The following is a 13,320-nucleotide window of genomic DNA, read 5'->3' on the forward strand; positions in this document are numbered from 1 at the left end:
CAGCTTTTTTTGACAGATGGGATTATTCTACAATAACAAATCGCCTGTTGTTTTTGTATTGTTGTATTTGTTGTAGCGACGAGGCTACCTTATTAAGTGTACACTGCTACAGACTAAGTTCTTTCACTTTTTTCGTATTTTATTATCATGATTACTAATTATTGATAATTTATTAATTACATACATACGTAGCTAAATAAATATTTTATTTGTTTTCGGGGTTAATGGTCCTTCAAAAACTACTTAAGATTTAAAATGAATTTTGTTCTAAGAGCATTGTCGATCATAAAAACACCATGTACAGATTTTTCGTTGACATTTGCAGATTATTTGAACATAAAGAAAGTCTTGTACCGAATCATATACACATATACATATTTCCACTATAGTCTATAAAAAGACAGTTTCAATTTTATATACAATTAAAAAAAGTATCTTTTACAGAACGAAAAAGTGGGTTTTACGTTTGTAGGCCTCTACATTCTTAATTTTATGTTTCAATTTCAATATTACAGAAAATGCAAAAGTGCCTTTTGAAGAACGAATAATTTCTCATTTACTCCGTTATATACACGAAGTTTATTGGGGTCTCCAAATATATACAATTTATATGGTCGAGTTTTTATATTGTAGAATTTACAAATGGAACAACAAACTTATATACACATGTATAAGGTACCCCTGAAGGGTATGAAAATACACTGAGTAAATAAAGTAATCATACAAATTATTTATTTACAAAAAATAGTATTTTTTTGTATTAAAAACTTCAAATTTCTGCAATCAATCGATCATTTAATAAAATGGTAACCAATTGATTAAATTTCAGTTCAAGTGCTTGGTATTTATTAAATAAAACACTTAACGAGTACCTATTCAATATTAGCCGGACATTATAGAGCTGTTAGTAACTTCTAATTATCATGTATTACGTAAGTGGTTTATATAGTATGTATAACAATGAACGAATTTACCAATTAAATATTCATATAAAATTTGTACTAAACACATTTTTTAAACATTAATTAAATTTTCTGAAAGTTATTTTATAACGAAGTTATGATATTAGGAAAGAATGGGTCCAATTTCTTTTTTTACACAACTTGTGACAAAAATAGTGATAGTAATCATAGCAAGAATGATTAATCTGTAGACTAGTCTACTGTTTAGTCTATAGTCCAGATTAAAGTTTAGCCTATAATTTTGTCTATAGTCTAGTCTATAGTAATAGTCTAGAGTTTAGACTATAGTGTAGTTTATAGTTTAGTCTACAGTTTAGTCTATATTCCATAGTATAGTCTATAGTTTAGTCTACAATTTAGTCTTCAGTTAAGTCTATAGCCTAGTCTAAAGTCTAGTCCGTAGTTTATCCTATAGTATAGTCTATAGTCTTGTCTAGCATTTATTCTATAGTCTAGTCCATAATCTAATCTAGTCTATAGTCCACTCTGTAGTCCAGTCTATAGTCCACTCTGTAGTCTAGTCTATAGTCTAGTATAGTCTAGGGTATAGTCTAGTCTATAGTCTAGTCTATAGTCTAGTCTATAGTCTAGTCTATAGTCTAGTCTATAGTCTAGTCTATAGTCTAGTCTATAGTCTAGTCTATAGTCTAGTCTATAGTCTAGTCTATAGTCTAGTCTATAGTCTAGTCTATAGTCTAGTCTATAGTCTAGTCTATAGTCTAGTCTATAGTCTAGTCTATAGTCTAGTTTATAGTCTAGTCTATAGTCTAGTCTATAGTCTTGCCTATATTCTAGTCTATAGTCTTGCCTATAGTCTAGTCTATAGTCTAATGTGGTCTATAGTCTAGTCTAGTTTTTATAAGTCATAAGTACTATTTTAAAATTTTAATTTTCCAAGTCTGGTATGTTAGTATATAAATAACGAATGGGATGTTAAGAGTATTTTGTGCTCTTTAAAACAGTGTAAAGCAAAAGTTAATTGATACAAACAAATGTACAAAAAGTCATAATTTGAACGGTGTATTACTAAAAATTGTGATCAATATATTGATTAAGCAGAATGACGTATGCCAAACCAAATGATAGTGTTCGTTTTAGCGATTTTTCACGCCCTGCTGATAGCAAGCTAAAAAATAAATTATATTCAAGAGGTTTGCAACTAATATGTATAAACTTAGACAGAATCTATCGAAATTATTTCAAGTGGTTGATAAGAATAAACGTTTTGCCACATTAACAACCGAAAAAAGTAATAAATTATGGAACTGGTATAAAGTAATACTTGAAATATGTAAAATATTCATATTTCTCTTGCAAATGTAAACACACTTTGTTTACAGTTACAAAGGAATTGTAAAAGTAAACAAAGTCATTTTTAAACCCGTCTAAAAGATCTTAACATTTCGACAATTAGAATTCCTAAAGCGAATAGTAATCCACACTTTTGCTTTTCACTGTTTACACTTTTTCAAATGTTTTAAAACATGATGAACACACAATTTATAGGATTTTGTATCGAAAAACCTTTCAGTTAATAAAAATCGCTCATAAAAGCAGCAAGAGCAGACGGAAGACTTAAAATTAGAAACAGAATTATATTATTTTTTTGTGGTTACATAAAATTTTAAAGAATTTAATTAAAAAGACGAAAAAAATAAAATAAATTTTTAAACAACAAATTATCAGTTTTATTTTAAACTTATATTAAGTTTAAATATTTAACTGCAAACAATATGAGCAATTTAAAACTTAATGTAATTAAAGATGGTGCTAGTGAAAATTGTAAGTTTTTTTTTTAATAAAATTAAATTAAAAAAGAAAAATATTTAGAAATATGTAATAGTAAAAAAAATTATTTGTTTACAAGAGAAATTTTTTAAAATCTCGATAATTGAAAAAAAAATGTTTATTACAACAAAAATATTAGCTGTTCTATACAATAGTTAAAAATTATTTTTTAAAAAAATCCCCCATAAATCAAATTGTTTGTTATTTAATAAAAAAAAAATAAATTATTATAAACAACAATTTTAACAACAAATCTATCCACACGTCAAAAGTATGGCCATTTAATTGATATCACCCAACATTCAATACAATAAAGACATCTGTCTACTGAATTGTTTATATGAAAATTAATTTACTATAAAATAAATAAATGTGTTGTGGCAATTTGCAAAATTTTAACAAAGAAATAAATAAATAAACATTGAGCAGATAATTTTCAAAAATTTTGTCAACGAATCTTTAAAAAAAGAGAGTGTTATTATGTTCAGCCTAAACGAATTGGTAATACCTTGCAGCGAGGTAAAAGTGAATAAACTGTTATATAGGGTTCTATAGTTGAAACGAAAAGTCGACTTTTCGACTTTTTGAATTTTATGAAAAGTCGACTTTTTGCATTTTATAAAAAGTCGACTTTTCGACCTTTTGCATTTAGTTAAAAGTTGATTTTTCGACTTTTTTCATTTAATTAAAAGTCGATTTTTCGACTGACTTTTGTTCCGAAAACTGACTTTTTTGGAACAAAATAGTCGACTTCGACTTTTCGACTTTTTTTGACAAAAAGTCGATTGTTCGATTATTCGAAAGTCGATTTATAGAACTCTACTGTTATACAGTTTAAGAAATTATTAAACAAATAAGCTACAATTAAAATAACTGTTATACGAAAAAGTTTTCTTTAAATTTAAACTTCATTTAAAGAAAAAAAACTGTTATAAATAATATTTTCTAAAAAGTGAACGAAATAAAAAAGTAGTTTTACGAAATATTTTTTAAATGACATAGAAACCGTTAACTTCTTTACAATAACTGTTATATAAATAATTGATCGCAGAAAATTTTCTATGCAAAAGAAAGTATTTCCAAAGAAAAAAGTTTTGAAACTAAGAATAAAAGTCTAAAAATAGTGGTCCAAGAAGTGTTTTCTTTTTAAATCTTATGTAATTTTGAAACCGATAGAGTTTCGAGGTACTGAACATCGGACAGTACATCCGCGGACTAAAATGCCACACTTTTGAATTAAAGAAAGGTTGTAAATGATGTAAACTTATTCCAAACTTATGACACCTATGCTGATGTTATAATAATGCTTTTTCCGACAAAACTATTGACTAATCCGTTGCCAAGTCTTCTAAATAGGTCATTTCCTAATCTATGAACTGTTTTATTGTCCACTCTATTGTCTAATCTACGGACTAAGTCAATGACTTATATATGGACTAATCTATTGTATACTCTACACCAGAGATACACGCCGAGAAGGCTCAAATCGGCGGCTGGACGACAATGGCTTGTATCTCTTCTCTACGCACTATTCTCTATTCACTAATCTATGGACTAATATATTTTATAGTCTACGCACTATTCTCTATTGTCTAATCTATGGACTAGTCTAAGGGCTTATTTATGCTCTAGTCCATTCCGTACTCTATAAACCAGCCTATAGTCTAATCTATTGACTTGTCTAAGGACTGGGTCTTGGGCTAATCTTAGTCTAGTCTGTTATATAGTAAAGCAGTGTATTGCATAGTCTAGGGACTATTCTATGGTCAGTTTAGGTAATAATTTATTGACTAGTCTACGTATAGTTTATGGACTAATCTAGTCCATATACTTGGCAATAGGCTAGTCTATGAACCAGTATATTGTGTAGTCTATGGACTATTCCATTTTCCAGTCTATGGACTACAGTACGGATTGGTCTATTACCTATTCAAGAACTAGACTTAATTATTCTTCTGCCTAGTCTTTGAACAAGTATATTATATAGTCTATGGTCTAGTCTATTTTAAAGTCTATGATCCTATCTATTGTCAGTCTAAACTTCGGTCTATTGCTAATTTCCGGGCGAGTCTATAGTCTAGTCTACTTAATAGTTTAATGTATAGTCTATAAACTAATCTATTGACTATTCTATGGACTAATCCATTGTCTAGTCTATGGACTAGTCTATTGTATGATTAATCGATTTGTCTATTGTCTAGTCTATGAGTAGTTCATAGACATGTCTATTCTACAGTTCATGGACAAATCTATTGTTTAGTCCAAAAACTTGTTGAATTTCTAGTATATGGACCAGTCTATTGTATATCCCATAGGCCAGTTGTATAGTGTATATACTAATCTAGTCTAGTTAATGGACTAGTCTTTAGTGGTGTGCATTGACATTTCTAATGTCTAGTCTATGGATTAATCTAATCTGATGACTAGTCTAGGGACTAGCCTATTGACTAAAACTTGCGCTTATCTATTAACTAACCTGTGGTCTATGGTCTTATGACAAATCTATTAACAAGTCATTTGTATTTGTCAAAAATTTGTAACTGGTTTTTTCAGAAGAACAATTCATTTTATGTGTTTAAAAAACTTGATTTTCAGCGTGTCATTTGACAACAAGTAAATAACACCTGTTAAAATTTAATTAAATTTAAAAGTGAAATGATTATAATTATATTATTAAAAATTTAATAATAAATAACTTGATTGATACTTTTCGAATACAGTGGGTTAATATTAATCCATTTAATGCCTATATAACAGCAATGCAAGTCTAATAATTATCTAATAATACCATCCATAATTGAATAGTGTTTCCTACTCATTCTCAATTTTACCCGTAATATTCTCTAATCTCAAAATACTCTTCGGTTTTGTAGACTCACGTGCTGCTAAGAAATTGGCTTGCCTTGAAATTGATAAAATATTCGTACAATCAACTCAAAAAAAAAAGTGCTTCTCAACAATAAATATTCGAATAGATTTTCTTCTTTGATTTTTTCCACTTTTTTTAATTTATAGTTTGTACTATTTTGTTATTGTTTTTGCAAAAACAAAGGCGCTTTTTATTGTTAATTGATACTAATAAAGAAATAAATAAAAATATTTGGTAAAGAAGAGAAGACAAAAATGAAAACAAAACATAAAATTAACCATAGCAACAACTGGTTATTTTCGGTTATTTCTAGTACATATATTAACTACATACCTATATTTTGTAAAATTTGTACATACCCCCAAATCGTAGTATTTTTGGTGTGTTTAACATTTTTTTTTTTTTGGTATAATGTAGGCTACAACAAACAATTTGTCAACGATAGCTATAATTTACAAATTAAAATAATTTTAAGTGGAATTGTATACATACATATGTATATGTATTAAAAAGCCATTTAGCGCTAAAGTGGTATAAATCAGTTAACGATATTTGCTCTTAAAATGTTTAATAAGAAGAAAGATCTCTTTAATCTCTTTTGGACAAAATAGGCGGAATGGCTATAGTGGGCATGCCACCTGTCATATTAAGAAAATGTTAAATCAGTATATCTGAGAAAATATTACAGATAGAATCCTCAAATTTTGCCGGAATCACTTTAGTCACATTACTCAAATATAAAACTTTGAGATCAATATGAACATTTGAAAATGATAGTTTTCTAAAAAAAATACAGTGAAACATTCCAAAAATTTTTATATAAAATAAATAAATTTTTAAAAAAAATTTGAAATTTTGAAAATTTAAACAATTTTCAAAATTTGAAATTTTGAAAATTTAAACAATTTTCTATAGAAATTTTCTTAAAAAATAAATAATTTTCAGTAAAAAGAGAAAAATTCAATAATTTTCTATAAAAATAGAAAAATTCCAAAAATTTTTACTCAAAATAAAAAATTTTTATTAAAAAAAATATTTTCGAAAATTTTCAATTTAAAAAATTCGAACATTTTTATTAAAATTAAAACAAAAATTTTCTATAAAAATAAAAAATTCTAAAATTTTTCTATACAAAAATTGAGTAAAAATAGAACATTTTTGAAAATTTTTAAAAAACTCCAAAAATTTATTATAAAAATAAAAAACTCCGAAAATTTTCTATAAAAATAGAAACATTTCGAAAATTTCTTATAAAAATTATAAACTTCCGAAAATTTCTTATAAAAATAGAAAAATTCTGAAAATTTAATAATGAATTTAAAAATATAAAATAAAAAAATTCGATAATTTTTAATAAAATTAGTAAAATTCCGAAAATTTTCTATAAAAATAGAAAAATTTTTTAAATTTTCTATAAAAATAGAAAAATTTTTTTAAATTTTCTATAAAAAATTAAAAAATTTGAAAATATTCTATAATAATAGAAAAATTCCGAAAATTTTCTATGAAAACTCCGAAAAATTTCTATAAAAATAGAAAAATTCTTAAAACTTTCTATAAAAATAGAAAAATTCCGAAAAAATTCCAAAAATTTTCTACAAAAATAGAAAAAATTTTTTAAATTTTCTTTAAAAAAAGAAAAAATTTGAAAATATTCCATAAAAATAGAAAAAAATTGAAAAAAATTCCATAAAAATAGAAAAATTCAGAAAATTTTCTAATAAAATTCTGAAAATTTTCTATGAAAATTGAAAAATTTTTATAAAAATGGAAAAATTCCGAAAATTTTCTATAAAAATAGAAAACAAGTAAGAAGTTATAGTAGGGCGAGGCCGACCATATAATACCCTACACTAAAGCCATTTACTGTTTAATGAATCTGTGGATATTTAAGTAAAATTTTGATGGGGGCTTTTTAGAGGGTGAAATGAGGCCCTATATTTATTAGGTTCATCAGGGTCATCAAGACTAGTATAGAACTTGGTTTTGCAGTTTTCTGTCGAGATACGAGTATATTAAACATAATTATGAACTTAAAAACCCTATTTGGCGGGTTCAGTTCTATGGAGCCTAGGTGAAATAATGGACCGATATTAATCATTTTCAATAGGCTTCGTCTACGGTATAATAGAAGCCCTATTACAAGCCCTATTTGGGGGGTACAGTTGTATGGGGGCCAGGTGAATTAATGGACCGATCTTAAACATTTTCATTTTCATTCGTCCCTGGGACAATAGAAGATCAAATACCAAATTTCATTCAATTTTCTTCAAAATTGCGGCCTGTAGTTTGATTATAAGGTTTACATGGACGGACATAGCTAAATCGACTCAGAAAATGATTCTGAGCCGATTGGTATACTTTGAGGTGGGTATAATTGTGCGTTGCAAACATCAGCACAAACCCAATATGCCCTTCTCACTAAAGTGGTGTAGGGTATAAAAATGTAAAAATTCCGAAAATTTTCTTTAAAAATAGAAAAATTCCAAACATTTTCAGAAAAGTAGAAGATTTTGAACATTTTTATAAAAGTATTCCGAAAAAGGTGAAAAATTTCGAAAATTTAATTTTTTTAAATAGAAAAATTTCAATTAAAATATAAAAATTTTGGAAATTGTCTATAAAAAAGTTAACAAAAATAAGAAATTTTCTAATTGTAATGATAGTTTCCAGCAGATATCATTTGAATTGTTTTTGGAGAAATTTGGGAGACTTCTCAGGATTTGAATTTTTGTAATTTTTTATGTATGATTAATTACTTTAATTACCTTTCACATTGTTCGTAATCATGCAACAATAACATTTTTTATTATTATTCTCATTTTAGTACTTTCAAATAATAAATCTCAAGATCCCAATCACATAACAAATGGTAAAATAAAAGATTTCGAAGAGGCGATACCGTTCGCTGAGGCATTAGAAAAAACAAGTAAGTGAAATTAAATAAAAATTTATATACTAATAATTTTATTGACATTGTCTCACGTTTAAATTAGAAAATCTTTAGGCATATCACAGATTCAGATCCTTATAAGGGTTGATAATTAAAATTATTGTTTTATCTTTTAGAATTTGGTTTAATTAACTATTTTATTATAATAACTTCGGGTGTGGTCTTGGCCAATGTTTTGCTGGAGACTTCAGCGGTGGCATTTTATATGCCGGTAGCTCATTGTGATTTACATTTGACCAATTATCGCAAAGGTTTACTCAGTTGTATTGGTTATGTGGGCATGATTATAAGTTCACATTTATGGGGTTTTCTGGCCGATACTAAGGGACGAAGACGTGTTATTAGACCTACGTTAATAATTGGATTTGTGGTTACGTTATTTTCGAGTTTTGCCACAAATTTTTGGATAATGTTATTTTTACGATTTGTTAATGGTATATTGTAAGTTTGAGATTGAGATATATTTCTTAAAAGTCAAAAATTTTTAATTGATAATTTATCTTACAGTGTCTCGGGTTCTTCGGCCACGATTTACGCTTATTTGGGAGAATTTCATATTGATCGTACACGTTCCAGAGCCATGATGATCTCTTCGTTTATATTTGCTTTGGGTGCTATGTTAATGCCTTTCATTTCATTTATGGTTATTAATCAAGACTGGAGTTTTCCATTGGAATTTTTGGGCATTACCTATAAACCCTGGCGTCTATTTGTTATTGTTTGTGGTCTGCCCGGTTTCTTAGCAGGCGTTTCTATGTACTTCTTGCCAGAAAGTCCTAAGTTTTTATTATCCATCCATGAAGAGGAAAAGGCTATTAAGGTCTTACATAAAATGTATAAAGTGAATGGAGGCAAAGGGGAATTAAAGGTAAAATATATTAAGAAACAATTGGTAAACGGACCTTAAATAACTTTTCTTTATTCTAATACAGATAACCCACATTATACCCGAGGAGGATTGTGATGAGGTCTTGACCATAGAAAATAAAAACATGAATTTCTTTTTGAAACTTTTGCTGAATATGTGGAATCAAACTGTGCCTCTATTTCGTCCGAAATATTTGCGTAGTACCTTGATTGTGTGTACCACACAATTTTGGTTGTATGTCATAACAAATGGTCTATATATGTGGTTCCCCTATATTATTAATGCCATGGGAGAGTACATGAGAAATAATCCCGATGGCAATGAGAAGTTATGTAATATTGTTTATGCCAAACATGATAATCAGACTGAGGGAGTAAGTTGCAAGATTATCGAAATCTTTTGAAGACTGAAAGACTTAAGTAAAGTTTTTTTCTTTACAGATTATGGATTGTCCCGATAAATTAGAACCCACCACCTATATGTATTCCCTGTTAATGGAAATATTATATGCCTCATCGTTTGCTGTGATAGGAGTAATCATAAATCGTTTAGGAAAAACTCTTATATTATGTGAGTTAAAAAGTCGTTTATAATAAAGAACTAATTTGTTAAGTCCATTTCTATTTCTATATATATTTCCAGTTGTTTGCATAGTATTCTTTAGTTCTTGCGGTTTAGTGGCCGTTTGGCTTCCTTACACTTCGGTGGCGGCCATTTTTTATGTATTATTATTTTTAGTGGGCGTGTGTATTAATGTTTTGGGCGGAGCCACTGTGGAAATCTTTCCTACACAATTAAGGTATATAAACTTAAACAAATTAACTTTTTAACATTTTCTTTTATTAAATTACTTTTGTATTCTCTCCTTTACAGAGCCATGGCCATGTGTGTCTCTTTAATGATGGGCCGCATTGGCAGTGTGGTGGGCACAAATATTGTGGGTGCTCTTTTGGCCACCTATTGTGAGATAACATTTTATATCTCCTGTTTTGCCTTAATGTCTTGTGCTATTCTAATTTTGTTCCTACCGCATCATGTTATGTCGCGAAATTCCAAAAAATCAAACATTCAAGATACTTAATAATATTATTAGGGAGTTCACTACTTTTTTACACCATATGATACTTAATTAGTGATATTTTGTGAAAATATGTTTTTTAGTTTTAAGTAGTTAAAATAAATTTTTTAGCAAATAGTTAATAAATATTAAGATTTTTTTAAGAATTTTATTTAAACTGAAAGTTGTACTTAAATTAACTTTCGTTCCCACGACAATTCGATCTTCGCTACAGAACGACCCGAGTCATAAGCTCGGCCAAAGATTGTCAACCCTGCGACAGCTGTATCAACCGAAATTTTTTTCCATAGAAAAGAACTATTGGCCATAGTCGAACTGTTACAACAACAACAACAAATTAACTTTTCAAAGAATCTCTGTAGAGTCCAGTATAAAGTTCGATGCTTATTCCGATACTATTCTGGTAGTTAAATCTTACTTACTATTCGAAAATTTCTTTTGACCCATCTTCGTCCCATCTTAAGATTTGGAACATTTTCATACATTTTTAGAGAGAACGTTAGATATAACAAAACGAAGTTCGATAAAGATAGTTGCTCTAGAAAGTTGATAAGTCTCCACCCAACATAACAAGGTCAAAGATAGAGAAGTCCCGAAATAATAAGATAAATTTAGTATTACAAGCAATAAACTGCTGAAGTCATACTAACGGACCTTATAACAGTAGGAATAACATATACTGATATAAATTACACACAGAATTGTGAGACCCCAACTCGTTTTCGATCAATCCTAAATTTTAAGGATTCAATTGATTTTTTTGGCTTTTTGCATTGACACGATATGAGCGACCTTCTTTCGATCGACCCCTTTTTTCCTGCCCTTATTTATAGATAAGCAAATATAACTGTGACATTATACTTCTTTTTAGTATACACAGCTAATTTTTCAAAGTTTTGAGTGCATTGGCCGCGATTTGAATATAGAAGAGGTCATTAAGAAGTCGTTTCTATGCTTGATAGCAGAGTTATCAATTCAACCCTAGGAGAGGATAATAATGGTATTCAGGGGTACAGCACAAGGAGGAGTACTTTCACCTCTGCTTTGGGTATTAGCGGTTAAGCCGATTCTCAAAATCTTCGAATCCAAATGCAGGAAAATAGCAGATGACGTTGTGATTCTGATTAAGGGAAATTTTTCCTGACAGTCCGTTAGTTCATGGAATCGAACTGAACAGGAACAAATGGGTTGGGTTTGAATCTATTGAAAACGGTACTCATTAGCAGAAGATACGTTCTCACGACAATTGAATCTCCGCTCCGGAACGACCAAAGATTATCAACTCAGCAACAGCTGTATCAGCCGGAAGTTTTTTCCCCAAGAAAAAACATCCAGTTACAGCCAACCTGTTACAACAACAACCAGGACATACAGGATAGTTTTAATTTACCAAAATTGTCAGATGGAGCCAACTAACCTACTAAGTCATTTTCAGTAAGACCTATGAAACTGATAAAGAAGTGGTTTGGAGGTGACAGTTTATGTTGAAATGTCATGTAGTTCAATCCATATTAGTAAACAGCTGCAGGGTTAGCATCCCTGTGAGCTATTTGGGATGTATACAATCAAGTAGTGTTGGCTTCCAGGGCAATGTAATATACAGGATAATGAGATTAACTAGCCAAACAAGAGTAAGATCTGAACACTAATAGTGGAGTTCGGTGAAACCTCCTATCTGCCACTACTACAGGTTAATCTCCGATAAATTCATAAACTCCTTCAACCAGGTTGAATGCCAAAGCAACCAGTTTACCATAAGGGTTAAGCAGAAAGAGTTTTCGAATTCTTGTAGGATTGATAACCGGTCACTGCGCGATAGCAGCCTCTTTGGGTAATTTGGGTCTTTAACACATATGAGTTTTGTAGGTTGTGTGAGACGAAGAGAAACTAAAGACAGTAGAACATATTTTGTGCAACTGTCCTGGTGCACAGAATCAGAGGAGATATAGCTAGGTGTAGTATAAGCGACATTCTAGATTTTGTCAGGGGAGTGGATTTACTATCTAGACGTCAGTTTTGTTGAGTTTTATTGCGATACAAATGGTTACAAGTCAATTTTAGACGTTTAAGACATTTTTTGAAAGGGGTTTGTATAGGGTCAAATAAGGGCCGATCCTTACGAAAATTTACAGTGTCATTTATACTTATATAAGGCTTATTTGTGCCATTCAAATCGAGAGGTACGGTTGTATGGGGGCTAGGTGAAATAATGGACCGATTTCAACCATTTTCAATAGGTATCGTCCCTGTGCCAAAAAACATGCTTGGTCCAAATTTCATCAAATTATCTTGAAAATTGCGGCCTGTACCTTGCGCACAAGACAGACGGACGGACATGTCTTAATCGACTCAAAAAATGATTCTGAATCGATCGGTATATTTTAAGGCCTAATAAACCCAGTACAGGTGGCAACTGTTGATCTACTCGCGAGTCGCGTGTCGTGAGCAAAATACTACGGGCGTGGGTATCTTGGCCTCCGTGGCGGACAATGCATCAAGTGTACAGCATGACATTGACAAAAACATAGGTTTGAAAGAGAAGGAGAAAGCTCTAAGCTACCTCAGTCTTTAAATATAGGTGAGGGTTTCGACTCTGAATCCTCAGATTATAAAAACAACACTATTATAGCAAATCTCAAAAAGGACGAAGTAAAGCAAATGGTGAAACAGGTGAGTGATAGCATAGCTAATCTTCCTATTACTAAGAAAAGACTAACTCGATCACAGAGGAGGAAGTTGAAAAAGAGGCTTCAGAAAATCATAGTTAGTCAATCCAACAACACTCTAAAGGAAAAATCCGAC

General features: G+C 29.7%; 1 protein-coding gene across 2 annotated transcripts in view; it reads left to right on the plus strand.

The window, feature by feature from the left end:
- The window catches only part of LOC111679874 (synaptic vesicle glycoprotein 2A-like), an 11,344-nt gene extending 694 nt beyond the window's left edge, over nucleotides 1-10,650 (plus strand). The window contains exons 1-8 of one of the 2 annotated variants that reach the window (XM_046946466.1): nucleotides 2,513-2,744; nucleotides 8,447-8,548; nucleotides 8,689-9,013; nucleotides 9,080-9,440; nucleotides 9,505-9,813; nucleotides 9,881-10,010; nucleotides 10,083-10,239; nucleotides 10,314-10,650. In XM_046946466.1, the coding sequence (XP_046802422.1) occupies nucleotides 2,696-2,744; nucleotides 8,447-8,548; nucleotides 8,689-9,013; nucleotides 9,080-9,440; nucleotides 9,505-9,813; nucleotides 9,881-10,010; nucleotides 10,083-10,239; nucleotides 10,314-10,521 (1,641 nt within the window). In that variant the 5' untranslated portion in view covers nucleotides 2,513-2,695 and the 3' untranslated portion in view covers nucleotides 10,522-10,650. Of the gene's footprint in view, nucleotides 1-2,512; nucleotides 2,745-8,446; nucleotides 8,549-8,688; nucleotides 9,014-9,079; nucleotides 9,441-9,504; nucleotides 9,814-9,880; nucleotides 10,011-10,082; nucleotides 10,240-10,313 lie in introns of those variants that run through there. The other variant, XM_023441475.2, reaches the window with a different exon arrangement.
- The last annotated feature ends 2,670 nt before the right edge of the window (nucleotides 10,651-13,320 follow it).

The sequence above is a fragment of the Lucilia cuprina genome, chromosome 3, assembly GCF_022045245.1.
Source record: "Lucilia cuprina isolate Lc7/37 chromosome 3, ASM2204524v1, whole genome shotgun sequence".
Classification (NCBI taxonomy): Eukaryota; Metazoa; Arthropoda; class Insecta; order Diptera; family Calliphoridae; genus Lucilia; species Lucilia cuprina.